The sequence below is a fragment of the Halichoeres trimaculatus genome, unplaced genomic scaffold (genome assembly GCF_033239565.1).
Source record: "Halichoeres trimaculatus isolate MK-OKI-2021-1 unplaced genomic scaffold, fHalTri1.1 fHalTri1_scaffold_7, whole genome shotgun sequence".
NCBI classification, from domain to species: Eukaryota; Metazoa; Chordata; class Actinopteri; order Labriformes; family Labridae; genus Halichoeres; species Halichoeres trimaculatus.
The window spans coordinates 22,879,101-22,896,600 of NW_027437185.1; the positions used below are offsets into that span (position 1 = coordinate 22,879,101).

General features: G+C 37.4%; 1 protein-coding gene across 1 annotated transcript; it reads right to left on the bottom strand.

Annotated features, from left to right (window-relative positions):
* Positions 1-11,894: 11,894 nt before the first annotated feature.
* LOC141793982 (uncharacterized) lies at positions 11,895-17,449 on the bottom strand. Its single transcript, XM_074674899.1, has 10 exons — positions 17,203-17,449; positions 16,339-16,391; positions 16,173-16,237; positions 16,027-16,079; positions 15,124-15,208; positions 14,981-15,030; positions 14,756-14,894; positions 12,997-14,346; positions 12,818-12,885; positions 11,895-12,681 (listed from the first exon to the last, which is right to left on the bottom strand). Exons 1-9 carry the CDS (start codon positions 17,308-17,310, stop codon positions 12,851-12,853), a joined length of 1,938 nt encoding a protein of 645 aa, XP_074531000.1. The 5' UTR covers positions 17,311-17,449; the 3' UTR covers positions 11,895-12,681; positions 12,818-12,850.
* Between the last annotated feature and the right edge of the window lie 51 nt (positions 17,450-17,500).

Sequence of the window (17,500 nt, forward strand, 5' to 3'; positions counted from 1 at the left end):
ACACAAAATTAGTCATGTGATATTTTATGGATCTCTGAAGGCCCCTCTAGTTCTCTACCAGCATTACTTCAGAGAGGTCAAAGGTCGGAGTCAGCTACAGAACAAATAGCTGAATAAAGCAGAGGACCTTTAAAAAAAACATTTCAGCAGTATGAACCCAGAAGATATACAAGTAATCAAGAAATGAATAGATGCTAAATAGCTAAAGTCCCTCCAGTACATTTTTAAAGCCAAGGTATAAGTAAAACAGAGCAAATCAGACCAAATCCATCAACATTATCAACAAGTAGTTACAGTTTCATCACCCCTTATGTAAAGACATACTGTAGCTGTGTTTCTGTGTGTGTGTGTGTGTGTGTGTGTGTGTGTGTGTGTGTGTGTGTGTGTGTGTGTGTGTGTGTGTGTGTGTGTGTGTGTGTGTTTGTACTGAGGTAACTGAAATGGCTGCAGGCCTCCTCAGTCTCCCCTCATCAACGAGGTGTAACTACCTCTGAGGTCTCTTTGGTGATGTGAGAAGAGGAGAGCAGCCGGGAGATATGGCCTCAAAAGTGCTTTACGAAATGACTACAGCTAATTATTTCCCTGCATGGAATGATGAGGAGGATAGGAGGATGGGGGGGAAAGAAATATTAGTGAAAAAAAGGGTTAAAAAGGAAGGGTCATATACCGACAGGTTTTCTTCAGTGCTTGGGTTTTTTAGGATGAGGGAGAGATTGAATATTGTAGGCAACAGTCTCTAGGTTGACTAAGAATCTGACATGAAGATTTTTACCAGTCATATCAACAAGAGCCAGTGTTCTTCTAATTTGACTCAACTCAAAACAGGAGCAAACAAGTTTTATTTAAAGTTTCAGCCATTGTTTGTTGAAACTTTTATTTTGAGCAACTATTTTTTAAATTTGAACCTGTTTTTTTCCCAATTGTTCTTTTATGACAATGTACTTATAAGTTGTGTGATCAAAGCCAGACTTTTTCTTACTTATCTTCCAAACATGGAAGAGCTCATATGGCATGACTGTTCGTCCCTCTTTTAATTAAAAGTCTTAGATATGATGCTTTTGTCACCTATGATTAATAAGAACTCATCCAAAATTGAAAACTTCCCATTATTTAGCATGTTGATGCTAACCTGTGTTAGGTTTGATGTTCTCAACTAGTTGTTGAGAAGAAGGTGAAGAGGATGTGATGGTACTGTGCTGGTAATTAAGACCAAGCTGTCATCGCTGATAGACATTTTTTTCTTTCTTTCTTCTGACACTTACCAGTAAACTAATTGGTGAAAAATGCTGAACGCAAAATACAATTTAAAATGCCATGTGTGTTTACAAAGAATCAAGATTCAATTCAACACAATCAATATCAAAATCATTCTGGTTCAATTTTCTTGATGCAATATGAAAAAAAATGTTATTTTGGGCTTAAATGTATGGTGGTTGATAGGTGTCAGCCTATTTGAAAAAGCAACAACACAAATGCAAATGCAGCAACGCAAATGCAAAAGTAACACAACAGAAGTACAGCCACAAAGTTAAGAGGACAGTTTCCGTAATGGACACAGAGAAGTTGTTAAAGTAAATTAATAATTGTTTTCTTTTATATTTTAAGCTATGATAGATATAGCTCTAATGCTAACATAAATAAAGAAAAATAACTACCATGAATGATATCACAAGGTGAAACCCCTACAAAGCTATATTAATCATGTATAAAGATAATCATTGACTCACTTTTACAACCTTTTCTGTGTCCGTTTGGATAAATAACCTCTTTTAACTTCTGTTGTGGCCATACTTCTGTTGTGTTGTGTTGTGGCATTTGCATTTGTGTTGTCGCTCTTGCATTCATGTTGTAGCTTTTGCAAATCGTCTTACACCCACCAGCCACCGTATAAATGTCATCCACCTGAATACAATGACAATCAAGAGGTCAAGATGAGTAAGACCCTGACTTCTTTGGCATAGATTAAGACAGTGAAATGATTTGAAACGTGAAATAGAATGAGTTCAGCAGTTTAGTTGTAGCATCATATTTACCATGAGAAATGAATGAAAAATCAACTAACACTCTAAATAGTGTTGCATAAGATCTTTTTCCTCACAAACATGTTGTCAAATGCAGGATGTGTTACTCTAACCTCAGTTTTGACCTCGCGCCTTCCCTCTACGATCGAGGAGTTTTACGGTTCATGCATCATGCATACACACTCCATAAAATTAACCTCTAAGTCACAACTCCAAATGCAACCAAATTGAATTACCCTCCCATCATTCCCCATTAAAGCCACACTTTAGCAACATGTGAGTATCCTCCTCCCAACGTCCCCACCCGTCTCTCCTAATGAACATTATCTCTGCATCCTAAAAGCAACGGAGAGAGGAGCAAAGAGAGACCAAATTTAATCAGAGCTACTTAGAGCTCACTGTGGGGTCTGCTGGGACACTGAAGAGCCAGGCAGCATATACAAACACACACATTCAAAGTATATAACCTAGGTATACTTTTGCCTGTGTTTTGGAAACACTAACCATTAGCTGTTAGAGTAGCTGTGGTACATGTGTGTGCCCACACATAAACACAGCTGCTTTTAAGCACTTATGACGAAATGAGTTTACATCTCACTATTAATTTCTTTCAAATCAACACAAAGTACTTGTACCAGGAAACCCTGAGTTAAAAACTCATTAACTTAATCACTGTATTACTGGTTATTAGACCACATAGCTTGGGCACTCAGGTATAGGGTAAGAGCAGATTTTAAAAAAATGATCAACAGCTGGTGGTGAGTTAGATCAGAGAGCAGGGTAATGTCCGACCTCTGAAGCCTCAGTCTGTTAGGTTATAAACTCCCTGTACAAAGGAAATTCTCTTGCATGCTGGAGGAGTTTGGAGACATTGTATCCAAATTGGCCACGTCAAAAGTCTCCACTGTTGAAGCAGCTGCCAAGATTTTGGTCTGTAGGTGGTCGGTGCCTGATTCATGCTTGTTTCCTAAACCCTGAGAGGAGACTTTCATATCAAAAATATAAATATAATGATAGAAAATTAATACATAATACTATAAAATAAAAAATAATAATGTCAGTTTGCATGATCATCCATCAGTTCACTCCTCAAAAAAAAAAGAAAGACTATATGATTTGATACCAGAGCCAAAGGACTTTGTCATCATGATCTAACGAACCATGCACTGTACACATCCACATGACCATATGCAATAAATCTTCACTGCACAAATACACAAACACACACTCCTTAGGGTTACAGAAAACACAAAACATCTGCATCTGTTTCCCAACAGCTGCATTATCATGTTGTATATCATTGGAGTGGATTAAGTTTGTTTCGTCTACTCCTCTCGAAATAGCCTCCTAACCTTTTTTGCTTATGATCTAACAGAGTGTTTGTTTGCCTCGCGGCGGCAAAGTCAGAGACGGCGTGCCCCGGTGAAGTGGCCTATTTCCCCGCTGCATTAGTGTTATCATAAATTCACATCACAAGAGGACATTTGTGTCTTGAACTGACAGCGTGTTATGAGGCTCTGTAAGTCACAGACTGGTTGCCTGTCACAGCTGGTCACTGTCCACCTCTGTAATAATCACTGCCATGGGTTGATACACAGCTTCATGGGACATATTGTCAAATGATGAACGTATCTCATCATCTATCTTTATCTCTTTTAAATCTTTCTGTTGCTGCTTTAAGTTTTCTTGTCGCTCTCACTTGCCTCAGGTGTTTCTCTTCTTTCAGACTCTTTTTTTTTGTTTCATTTATGCCTCTGCTCTCTTGCTGACCTCCTCTTATCTCCTACTAGTATTCCCCTTTCTTCTTCTTCTTCTTCTTCTTCTTCTTCTTCTTCTTCTTCAAACCACCTCAGTCTACTCTCATCTCTCTTGAAGCTGACAGCCAAGTTAACTCCTGCTGAGATACCTGTGTGTGGGAGGGAAATGTCAGAAAGCTGCAAGATTTGTGTGGCTCAGCACCGATGTATGTTTGGAGGGAGTTTACTAACCTCTGAGTAAATGGCCATACTGCTTCTTTATGTCACTGCTGTTTTGCACATCCTCACCAAGCTGGTTTCTAATGTAAGCTGTTTTGTTCTTCTGTAAAACTCCCTAAACTTTCATATTTACCGGACAAAGAAAAATCCAACAAGCACGTCTGTATATTTTTTTAGCACACTCTCTTTAGTAGAGTAGTATTCAAGGATTAACTGCTTGTATTGAAAAGCATAAAGTGCTGCAGGTATTTGATGAGGAAATCCCCCTCAGAACCTCAGCCATAAAAGTTTTAGTGTACATCTTGATCAAAATTCAAACAGGTCTTATGACGGCTAGGTTGTGCAGGGTTGTGTGCACATGCATGAGAGCACAGACTGCAGTGCAGCTATTCTCCACTTACAGCCTCTCATATTGTCTTACTTTCTTACTCAAAGCAGAGTAAACTCAGCACCGCACATAATCCAGAGGCCACAACAATCTGACAGGCTAGGACCCTACACACTGTGTGGGTGAAGAAATGTGACAGTGTTACACAATCTAGCATGTTCTGTGACACAGTCTTACTCTGTGCACGGAGACAGAGAAAAACATAGTTTTAGGATGGGGGGGGGGAGCTGAGGGGGAGGCACTTTGTTTTGTGTACAAATTACTGTATGATGATAATGATCAAAATGTACACTGCTTTTAATTAATTGTGTTTTGTTATAGAAAAGCTGATTTGAAGTCTATTCATCAGGATGTTAACCATTAGTTCAAGAATTGACGTAAAAAATGACATTGAAATATCTTCAGCTAAAGAAAAGGAGACTCTGTTGGTCATCAAAAGCTTAAGAGGACTTCCTGGTTGAACCACATCACTCCAAGCTAGGTCAAACTCCGAATGACCGTGAGAGTACTGGAATATTAAAAGCACTATGAGGAGTTTTTAACTGCTTCTGAAATAGTGCCAATCTTAAACAAAGGCCCCTTCAAATCAATGATAAAGGAATAGTTCAGAGTTTTTGAGAAGGGGATGTATAGTCAGTTTTCCAAGATAGAAAGTAGTGCTTTTAATAGCCTTTGGGAGCCAGAGTATCAAAACAGAAGCTTTGGGCTGAGCAAACTTGGAGTAAACATTCTTAGCATCTTTTGTGTAAATAAATAATGTTGGCTCCCTTCTATGTTTCCTGCACCCACGAGCCCCTGCTGTGTCACTGGATATAGGACTCTTTCTTTGACAATAAATCTTACTTCCCCTTTTTATACCTTCTGTTACTTTGTACTCACAAAGGAAGACTTTAAGAATCTTATTTACATAAGAACAGAGGAATTTCAGTCCATTAATCTCACTTCAGTCATTTTGGAGTTCACACAATGGAAGTTAAACACACAGGCTGAGCAACACTGTGATAAAACCCTGTAATAAAGGTGTCACGACCCAGCTTGTTGGGGGAAGAGGAAAGTAACAGAAAAAAACAGTTACTTATAAATAAAGGAAGTAAAACTTGTGCAGGAACAGTGAGGGAACTGAAGGGAGCCAGTTTGTGCTGTTAATCAAAGTGAGTTTCTACAACAAAATGTCCTGGTCAAAATGCGTGGAAGAAAAGTAATATTTTAGGTAATATTTTAATGTGAACTTAATTGCTACTCATATGAGGAAAAACACATTTAGATACAATACATGGTAAGGAGGAAGAAGGGGTCGAAATAGCCAAAAAAGGAGAGTAGAAAACTGCCCTTTGACCGAAGCAACGAGTTGCTGCTACAGATGTTGGCCAGTAAGACGAATTGAGGTCTGTGCCACGACTAATTTCTACAAGAAATTTTTTTTCAGCGGAGTTACAGAATTTACAGGTTTTTGAAAAGGAAATATTAAGGGGGAAAAAAGCTGTTGAGGTAAAACAATTACATTGTTATCAATGTGGCCTTTTTACAACCAATCAAACAAGAGTGAGGTGAGGGACAGGGGGCTACTGTATTTAAATCCCAGCAAAAAGAAACATTGAAGTCTCTTTTTAGTCTTTTTGCATTATCTTACTAAATCATTGACTTTCTGTGACATGTATGGATCAGTTATCAAAAAAAAAAATGAAATAGGAATCTGAAACTTAGATAAATGATCCTTAAGCAGTATTGTGTTAAGAATAGAATAGAAGAATATTATAGAACTTTATTGTCATTGTAACAAGTACAAACAAAATTGAAGTCACAGCAGCAACCAAGAAAACAAAAGTAAGAAAGTGTATAGAAAGTGCAAAAAGGTCTATAAGAAAACAGATGATGACAGCTTGTTCATCATTGTCCAGTTCAGCCAGCCTCCACCTCCACAGGGTCCAGGACTGAGCTTCTTCGTCAGTCTGTTCAGTCTCTGTCTCCTAGATCCTGTCTGCTCACCACAGATGAAACTTTTCCAATGTGGTGTTAGTGTCTGGTGTTAGCTCCATTAGCCATGTCTGTGAATAGCATGATGCGACTCTGCCCTCCAGTATTCCCTCTGTTGCTGGGTTAGCACAGCTAGCTCCTCCATCTTATTGGAGATAGATCTTAAGTTCCCAATGATGATGGATGGAAGGACAGGTCCATGTCGTTACTTCTTAGCTCACACCTGGAAACCAGCACATTTTTCTCACCTTCTCCTCACCTTGTGGGGAGACATCAGGCCTTACACCAGTTAGTATTGACATGCTACAGGCTGCTAACAGCTGAGTTCACATGTAAACAATGCAGCCATTGTTACATGTAGAATCTCCAGACAAACACAGGACTAAAAACAGCAAAAATATCACTGAGGACATAAAAAGTTTGGTGTCCATGACCAACAAATGAGCAAAACAAAGTAATGATCCACTCCAATTACAAAGATAATGAAAAAGAGACGAAAAAATTACAAGAAACTGACAAAGAGAGAGCTGCTGCAAAAGGCAGCCATAGCCAACAGGGCGGCGCCTAGAAACCCAGTTCTCATTTCTGGTTTATCTGGTCTACCACTTTCTCTTTTAGTGTATCCTATTATTGTCTGTATGTATTTCCATTTCAGTGTCCTCACCTGTATTATTCACCTGTTTGACATTTGTTTGATATGAGCATTAAGTCTCTGTATTCCCGTCTCTTCTCCCCAGATTTGTCCTCGTCCAACCTGCCTTGTCATTCTTCCTATGTTCATTTCTTTTGCTAGACTTTTTTTCTTTTATTCTGTGGTATTTTTTGTTTGTTTCCAACAACTCTTGACAGTGTGTGCTTTTCTCTCTACTTTTTTTTTGTGATAAACACCACTGGATGCTTTTCATGTTTTCTGCTGTAAGTTTCCTAAATGAAATTCTCATTGCCTGTATGTGTGCACACATTTTGCTGCAAATCTTTAAAGTTTGAATCTACCTATAAACCTCAGTAAACAATCATATTTCCTTTACATTCTATATTTCTAGATGTACTCATATGAACATGTACTCCCATACATAATGAAGAGCTCTTTGCTGCAGCCCTTCTCCTCATATGTGTCTGAACTCAAGCTCCACTGATTCAATACATGTGCAGAGGCTCAATGTTGACTGTATAAGATGGAAAGTTATCCAAACAGTACTAATTTGAAATACATTACTGTTGAATTAGGTGAACATCATCTCCTGTTTTGTTTTTTGTTTTTTTTAATCCTGCATGAAGACCCTGCATGGGCAGAGAGATACTCTTCAGAACATTTTGCTGAGTAGCAATGAACTCCAGAGCAAAAAGTAAAGGTTAACTTTAAATTCACCAGCATTTATGTACAGAGTCATTTACAAACAGTTTAATGTTGTTTTGCACACAATAACCTCATTGTGTCAATGGTTTCTGAAGAATTGCAAATTTCTCACCCACATGATGAAAGGCTAAACCCTCAGCAGGACTCACTTCAGTGCATCAACAGTTTGAATTAAAGCTTCTAAGTTTGCATCTTATTCTGTGCCATTATCAGTCACTCCAGAGTGCAGACTTGGCCCAGATAAGGCCTCCTACCTCCTGTTATCCAAGCCGTGCAAGCAGACGTGGGTACAGTTCCTATATGTTGAACCTTGCTTGCATTACAGCGTAAAGAATAAGATGTGAGGTAATTATCTGGGGCAGAAGGTACAGTGTGTTGCTGAACGTGGAATCGGTCAGTGCTGGAGCATGAAAAGGTTGCTGCTTGAGTCCAGGAGCAGAAGGTCCAACTTCTGTTGTTTTGCTTTGGGGTGTTTTATGATACCAGGAGTGCTGATGATCCATAAAGACATTGTCCCTTTGTATGATGTCATAACTAAGCTACAGACCTGCTTTTTTTCCTCATTGTGTCTGTGGAATTAGACTTAAAACTTGCTAAATCTAAGTCAGTCTTTTCCAGAGGGTCTGCAGGTTCTTGATTTGAAATCCACCCTTAACAAGAAAGCAGATTAAAGATAAAACACCTGTGTGTTTGCACACTCTACTTTCTCAACCATCAAAGTCTGTTAGTTACAGATGAGAAACATCTTGAGGGAAAAGGTCAGCTGTGCTGCACGTTTCTTTTCACCCCACACTCTCTTGACAGCATCACTCAGTGCCCGTCCCCTCTGAACCATTAACTTCAACCAGGCTTGCAACACTTCTGCTTAGAGGGAGAAAGATCGAAGGGGTGGACCCTGGCTTTTACACAGAAACACAGAAGAATAAAAGTCTACTTTCACATGTTCAAATATTCACTTGAATTCACATGCATAATGTACTTGAACAGAGACAAACACAGAAGCTTGAGAGCCAGAAATGGTATGTAGCGCAGGTAGAGTGGAAAACCTAGTTTCACAGAGGAACGTCAGATCGCTCACTTTTTAAACAGATGATTATGTTCAAGATAAACAGCATCAAAAATGAGATGCACATGGAAACTCATTTCTCTGCTGGAACATTACACGGTGGGCTGAGGTTAATGTTTTTGTTTTTTTTTTCCTAATTTTGTAAAGTAGTTATTTGACTTTACTATGGTTGATTTTTGTCACATTCTTTTTAAGTTTGGTTTGATTTTTTAAGTTGATTAATCACTGTGATTATAATGTGGTTTTATAGTTTCAAATTTCAAGGCAACAACATACCTTACTATTAGAGTATGGGTCAAAACCTCTATGAGTGGAGCCTGTAGCATGTAATCAGCCTTCAGAATTAAGTGTTTAGATAAAGCACACAAACACTTTGGTGAGAAGTCTCCAGAGATCAAATCTGGCTGCTACTAATATGAGTGCAAAGGTGAAGTTGATTTTTTTTAAATAATTATTTTTTTATTTAACTTAACTTTATGAACTCTGACCTTGACATTCATATGGGTCATCCACACTAGGTGGAGTTTCGAGAGAAAGATTTTGCAGCTGATAAGCTTTTTTTTTTTTTTTAACTAACTGACTTTAAATTAAAACTCTGAGCAAAAACTGTTCACAAAGCTTTTTTTTTAACTGACTTGAAAATCTCTTTAAAAAAAAAAGTAATGAAAGAAAACAATCTCACCTTTCTCTCACATTTGTTTTTATTTTTTCAATCAAGATCTGAAATGCAGCTCTGTGTGCGTCTGTGTCTGTGATTTCGTGCGAGTAAATATGACTGAGAGGTTTTCCCCTCATACTGTGTTATATCACCATGACCAATGTCTGACCCCACCTCACCTGACTCAAGCTGCCACATGGCCCACAGCTGACGCCTCATCTTGAAATGTTACATCCATGGACACACGTAAAAATCTTACACAACCAGGTTCACATCAGTCAGGTTCACGGTTAATGAAAAATATTAAGGAGAAAAAAAAGAAGAAAAAATGTTTTTGTTTCCACATGGGCTAGCAGATATCAGTACTTCACGCCCTGAATGACATCAAAGAAAAAAAAGTTTGGGTTAGAAACTAAAATCTGCAACATTTACTTTCAGAAGTTTAACTTCCATCTGTAAAAAGTATATTTGTCTATTTTTGCATCACTTCCATGTTCATCCTAAAAAACAAATACACAAATTATTTATCATTATTATTATTATTATTATTATTATTATTATTATTATTATTATTATTATTATTATTATAAATAGAATAATAACAATAGTGAAGAACTATCTAAAGTACTTTCTTTAATTTTGTCTAAATCTTATAAAATGGGTAAAGGTTATATATCATCAACAAACAAGCAAACGTGGGGGTTAAAAAAATGTCCATTCCTTTTTCCCCTCCGTCTAGATGAGTACAATAGGGATTTCCTTATTAAAATGTGATGGGAAAGAAATAGAACTTATCTTGTATTCAGGTGATGCACCTTTTATTTTGGCAGCCTAAAATTTTCTCACCAGTCTCAAACCTGGAGTCACACTGCTCAGCTCCATGTAAGTGGAGCAAAGGCAAAGTAGGTGTTTCAGATGAATATATATCCCAGAAAACCCTCAAGATTGATTTAAGATAATTTGTCGACAGAAATTAATTAAATAAACAAAATACTGTTACCATGTAGATAGGAAACAAGCCAAGATCAGGCTGGTAAATCCTCCTGATATTCCTCAGTTCATTTATCAGTTAACATCTCAACCCTCTCAGGAGAGCACTTAATTTAGAAACTAGGACCAAAAACGTTTAATTTCTGCTGTAACAATAAGCGTGACATAAGTTAAGATGACATATTAATGATCAGTTAAAAAAAAAAAAAAAAAAAGTGAATTGATAAAGACTGTCGCACTGAATTTATCTCTATTAATGAATGTGATCATTAAAAAAAGAATCCTAACAGCACATGAAGATTGAGTTAAAATTTGTCTGCTCTGTATTGTTACTTTGATGGTAAAATACCAGCCGATCAAAATTGCTTAAAGACAGCATTGAGGAATTAACATTAGCATTTAGCAGAAGTGGACTACAATAATACAACTACATGTATGTTAAATAGTATGTTTGAATTAGTCCATACTCCTTTACATATAAAATAAGGTTTCAAACAGTAGATGCACAGCTGTGTATGCCCTGTGATAAGGACTGTCACTCTGTATAACTTGGTGGGGATGATGACAGGAATCATCAAAATAGACAGAAAAAATAAGGCTGTTCTCCACACATAGCAGAGCTGAATAGCCTCTATTTTGCTAATTTAATCCTCATTTCACACATTTTCACATATTATTTATGATTTAGAAATGAGGATTAAATTAAAAGAAGCTATTCAGTTCTTTTATGTGCATTGAATGTCCTTGATTTATTTTTTTTTCCCTTTTTTTTCAGGCTCATTCCACAAAGGCCAACATCTTGCTCGGTCTGTAGCAAATGAAAGAAAATGAGGGGCATAGGTGTATTTGTATTTAATGAATGAAAATGTAAATGAGTATGTTAGAAGACAAAGTAAAAGGAGAAAGTGGTTGCTACCAGGCACAGGAAACTTGTATTGATGTAAGTTTTTGATATGACTTGACAAATGGAGGATTATTATTGTTAATCTGTTCTCAAAGGCCACCAACACACCTGAAACCTCATCCACAAGAAGGGTGAGCAAAGGATCATGTCAATCCAGATTCCACCACTGGATGTCGCTAAATATTTCTATTTTAACACTGTACCTCTACACAACAAGGTACTCAGTGAGACAGCCAGGACATAGCACTAAAATGTTGGGGATGTTCAAATTAAACATCATGTAAAGCACCCAAGACATCTGCGGTGTTGGATTTTAAACAATAGTAAATAATAAATGTGAAAAGATGTTCATGGCCTCACTTTTGCCATCCAGAAAATCTGAGAGTAATTACTAAAAAATTTACAGTTCTGATAAGAATAATAGTTCTTTATTGAATATATGGAAATTAAAAGAAAATAAAAATCATATTTTGAGTTTGATTATCATACCACTTTAAAGTACTACAACATGACGACGATAAACCAACAGCCAAAGTAAAAGTGGCAGGAACGCCGTTCAGGATCATTTACAGGGCAACAGTATCCTCTGCTGGTGAGAGATGTAGTGGTTTCACTTCACTCCCACTTTCATTACATACACCACAAAATAAAATGATGGGTTATGCAATCACATTTTAGAACAAGTGAACACATAGTTGACAAAACTGAAACCTTAAAGCCTGATAGATTTCATAGAGGTCTATAATAGTAGTAAGGTGTGTATGCATGCCACAGAATAAGTGGTCAAATAAAGGGATGAGAAAGTAGAAGAAGAGACAAGGCGAAGACAATAAGAGGTGGGGCCCCTGTGCCTAACATAATCTATGCATCTATGTCCCTTTCTCTCAGAAACAACCAACTCAAAAGACTTCCACAGGAAGCAAAGGATTTCTAAAAATCAATGGAGTTTAATTTATAGCAAAAGCATTATTCACAGTGCAGATATGAAATTCTTACCAAACATTAAAAATTTTTGTTCGTGCTTTTCAAAAACATGTCTTTAAAAACCTTTACCACAGGAGGTTGGAAAAGTAGTTTCCACACATCTATAAAATACAATAAAATATGATAAAAAAAAAAGATAAACACAAAATAAAAGCTGTTGCAGGGTATGTAACTCACATTACATAAACACACAAGAGTATCTAAGACTGTACCAAAAAAATACAAAAGTCCTTTTTCATAGTTTTAGCAGTCCATTGAACTGTTAAAAAAAGAAGAAAAAATGGATGGAAAGTTTTTTGTTCATCCTGCTGTTTTGCACTTACGATGAATCACACGTCCTCTTATTTTGGAAGACTTCTTTTGCTGAAAAGAAATACAGAAAATAAGGAAAACTTAAACATTTACAGTCAACTGGAACCTCAAGTACACAAACTCATAAATCTGAAGGGCAACAGACATTTCCCAACAACATGCCACAGAGAGAACACTTTGGTGATACCTGTTTGAAGGGTTCCCACTGTTGTGCAGTCTGTTACGTGTCTTCAGCTGATGTTAACTTGCTTTTCTCTGAACAACCCCAAAAAAGTCAAAAGTTAATCATAGATATGAAAAAATCAAACTCAGAATAGTAACAAAGAAAAAAGACTTGGAGATGATAAGTATGAGCTTTGGACTTACTTTTCCTCTTCTCCTTTGAAGGACTTGGAGTCTCAGGGTTCAGTGGAAGCAGGCACTCTGTGTCAGGTGAGTTATTTTCCAGGAACAACTTCTTTTTCTTTTTCTGCTTTGCTTTAGTAATCTGCTCAGCTGCTTCCTTTTCAATACTCATCTCTGGTGTCACTTCTTCAGCCACCTCCACTGAAATATTTTCACCAGGGTTGGTCTTTTTCTTCTTCTTTGCTTTTTTTCCTGTGACTATCTGTTCTGGATTACTCTCTTTATCTTTATTAATCGTCTCTGATGTTGCTTCCTCAATCACCTGGTCTGATTCACTTTCAGTAAGATTTCTCTTTTTCTTCTTCTTTGCTTTTTTTTCTTCTTGGGTTACTGGTTCCAAATTTCCCTCATCTTCATTAACTGCCTCTGATATCGCTTCCTGAACCACCTCCTCTGATTTATTTTCATCAGGGTCTTTCTTTTTCTTCTTCTTCTTTGCTTTTTTTTCTTCCTTTAGCTGTTCTACATTCCCCTTGTCATCAACACTCTCGTTTTTCTTCTTCACATTTTCCTCTTCAGCCGACTGCTCTGGTGTTTCTGGTACTTTTTCAGCTGCCTGTTCTGAATTTTCCTCAGTGTGAACTTTTCTTTTCTTCTTCTTCTCTTTCTTTTTTTCAGGTGATTGCCCTGTATCTTCGTTTTCTTTTTCAGCTTTCTGTTCTATCGTATTTTCTCTATCAGCATCCTTTGTCATCCTCTTCTTGGCTTTTTTTCCAGGCACTGTATGCTCAGAAGTTGGCACGTTGTCAACTTTTTCCATGTTGCTCTCTTTCGTTACTTTTTTCTCATTTCTTTTTTTTCCTTTCACCTGTGTCTTCTCTTCTGTCACTTCATCTACAGTCCCTTCCTCAGTGACTGTATTTATTTTGCTTTTGTCTTTATTGTCATGTCCATCATCAACAGTTTCAGTGGGATTCTCTTCCATTTTTTCATCACTCACTTCCTTTTTCTTTTTCTTCTTCTTCTTTTTGGGCTCAGCAGACGTCTCATCAGAATTCTCTTCACTTGGAGTCACAGCTTTTCTTTTTGCTGTCTTTTCCGTTGTTTTTGATGGGGAAACATTTGGTGTTGCTGGATTCTCCACAGTGGTGCTATTTGGCTCTTGGGTCTGGGTGAGGGGGGAGGTCACAGGTTGAGTCTTTTCACTTTTTTCTGTCTGTGTTTCTGCCACATTTGTCTCTTGAGCGGTGGTGTTGGTTTTAACTGCAGGCTTAGCCCTGGGTTTTCTCACTCTTGTTTTCTTGGGTGGTGGTGGTGGTGGTGCAGAGGAGTCCAAAGCGTCGATGGTGTCCATCTTGGCGATGTCAGCTTCTGTGGAGCAGGTAAACAGTGAAGACATTAAACAAACACAACATGGTGGCAAAAATGCTGAAACATCCCTGACAAGCACACAGCTCTGTTTGTATGAAATCACTGTTTTCCAGGGTGAGGTGGCTCAAGGGCGCTGTCCAGATTCCATCCTTCAACTTAAGATTACTCCACCTCTAAACAGACTAACGTGCTCATACCCACAGAGTACCCTGCAACTCTATTTCTGCTAGATTGGCATGACAAAGTTAGTCACTGGTTTTCATGACTGAAAAATTCTTTCTGGATTGATAAAACACAAATACCAGTATAACATGGTTAGTTCAGCTTTTCTTTAACATTTTATGGAATCTCATCATCCTTTTAACTGTTCTCTTCTCCTTCAACAACCTTATTTTCTGCACATGACTACCTGTCATCTGCAAAAGCACTTTCTTCCATTTCTCAACATCCAGACTGCTGTCAGAGTCAGAATTATCGCCTTCAGTAGCCACAACGTCAGCTGCTGGGACTGACTTCACATCTTTTTTTCCCTTTTTCGTTGACACAGACTGCAAAAAACAACAACAGCAAAACTGGTCACCAAGATGGCTTTTTGAACCAACTGCTAAAAAATACAAATGCAACACAAACGTACCTCTTTTTCTTTTTTCTGTACTTTTTTCCCAGGTTTGTCCTTCTTTTTCACTAAACATAAAAATTGACAGGATTTGTTAAACTTAAGTTCAAATACACGTTTCTTTATTTTCTAGGACTATGTCACATTTTGGAATGTCTTACCAGCACGTGGTGCTGTTGAAGGCAGTTTTGGTGAAGCAGGTTTCTTTTCAGTGGAGCTTCTGCTTTTCTTCCTCTGTGACTTAACCTGAAAAAAGGGAAGTACCAACTTTAATCTCCGGTATTTTGAAGACAACAGAGACATCCGTTTTCACTAAGGATTGGATCATGTAGTGACCATGTATGTGGTTCAAACCTTTGAATTAGTGTTCATTATTCCCCACAATCTGTCCTGAATCATCGAACACTGATTATAACATGTGCTTCCAATCTCTTGGCCAGATTGTGGAGAGATCTTGATCTCAACTGTTTATTTGGTTAAAAAAAATAATGGAAGTGATCACAACATGAAGACACTTGACATCTAGAAAGTTTTACTTGTGGTTTTGCACTCACAACAGCGGAGCCTTGTGTCAGATGACTTAACAGTAAAGACATAATCAAACATATCATATCATAACATTCTGTCTCTTCTTTCCTACTCTGAGAATGATCCTAAATCCCTTCTCAGCTAGAATTAAGAGAAAATATCCTTAAAATATGAAGAAGACTGATGCTTGTCTTTGAGCTGCCAGGCTTTATTGCCCTTAAGTGAAGAGAACTCTGTTTACAAATCAGATTTCACTTTCTCGGCTGTAAGTGTTGATTTCAGAGTTCTTTTTTTTCTGGGATCAGTTTTGAGGTTGATTTCCGTGGAACAAAAAAAACAAACAAATGGTACTTTTCACTTGAAACAGAGGATTTCTGTAAAATCCAATAAAAACATTAAGAATAAATATTTAGTTGAAATGAGCTTAGTGGTGTGTAAGTAAACTGGTTAAAGCCATTTAACTTCAGTTTTGTAATCACTGTGCCTTTTATAAAGGTCTTATTGTGTGTCACCTGTGGCAGTGAACTCTGACTCACCTGCTTGTCATGTGACACATTCTCAGCTTGCCTCTGATTGGTGGTTGATGAAGCTGAAAAAACAGTCAAAGGAAATTCAAGTTCACACTGCACGTCTATTGATGTATTGATAAATTCACAAAGTTGTAAATGTGAAGCAATCGTACCTTTGTGTTGAGTTCTTCCTTTTCCTTTACACTTGGAGTCTGTTTTCTTCTTCCTCTTTGAGTTACTGGTAAGAACGAAAACAAAAATCAGTATCACAGTTTATGGTATCACCAATATATTAGGGTGACAGAATTGAAAATGTGAAAAAGGAGAACTCAAACTTACTTTAACCATGAATTATAGATGTCACATAAAGAGGTGGATACATTTGTTACCTCCTGCAGAAAATAAACATATAAATATCACATCATCAAATCAAATCAAATCAAATAATGTTAACCTTAAGACTGATATAAATGTTAAGTATAACACATGTTGTGTAATGCCAAATAGCCTCAGGTGGCCAAAGATCCACTTTGATATAAGACAGGTATTTTGAAAAAAACTTTGTAAGCAGGAAAAACACACAGCAAATAAATAACAACAGTAATGATCTATAACATCTATTGTTATATGCCAATGTAACGTGTAATACCAATACTACCTCAATCCTAGTCTGATGGTCAACAACTATTAACTAATTAGAATGTATAAACTGAAATTAATCTTTGACAAGTTGAGTAATCAGCAAGGTTGGATTAAAGTTATTGTATCTTTTCAATCAGGTAAAGCCAATTTGTGTTTTGCATAACGTAGTTTAGGAAATGTTGATTTGACTGTGTTTTCATAGAACAGTGTCAAACATGCTTCAAGTAGACATGGGCAGCAGTTGAGTCTGTGAGTGACAACTTAACAATTAAAGATTATATACATAAATATTGGTACAAACTGCTCCAAGTAAAACGAAGAACTGACAGGCTGACTGGTACAACCCATAGATATAGATAGATAAACATTAAATGGGTTTGTTGGGGACTGGTAGTTTAATCTAAGGGACACAGGAAAAGAAAAATACAAATCGCACAGTAGAAACTCGTTTTCATTACGCTATTCAGAGCTCATTCTGTGCGTTTGTTTGGAAAAAAAACGATGTTTATCGTTTGAAAAATGATTGTTGAGCTGTTAGCAGAATGTGTGTTCAGTGTTGACCTGTGGGCTGTGCCTCCGGAGCTCCTCTGCAGCTGAGTGGAAACCTTGCTCCTTCAGGTAACGATGGATAAGATGGTTGAGCTCCTGCTCTGTTGCGTTCACGGACATGATGGACGCACGAAGGAGCCCGACAAAAAGAAAACAAACAAAAAGACTTTCAATATTCAAAAATTCGGCCACATTCTAATTTCGCTTCCACGCCAACAAGCATGGGAGCATGTTGACTTCTGAACTCAGGAAGTCGTTCTGTTTGTCGCCGCAATGTACTATGGGAGCTGTAGTATATCCGTAAAACTGC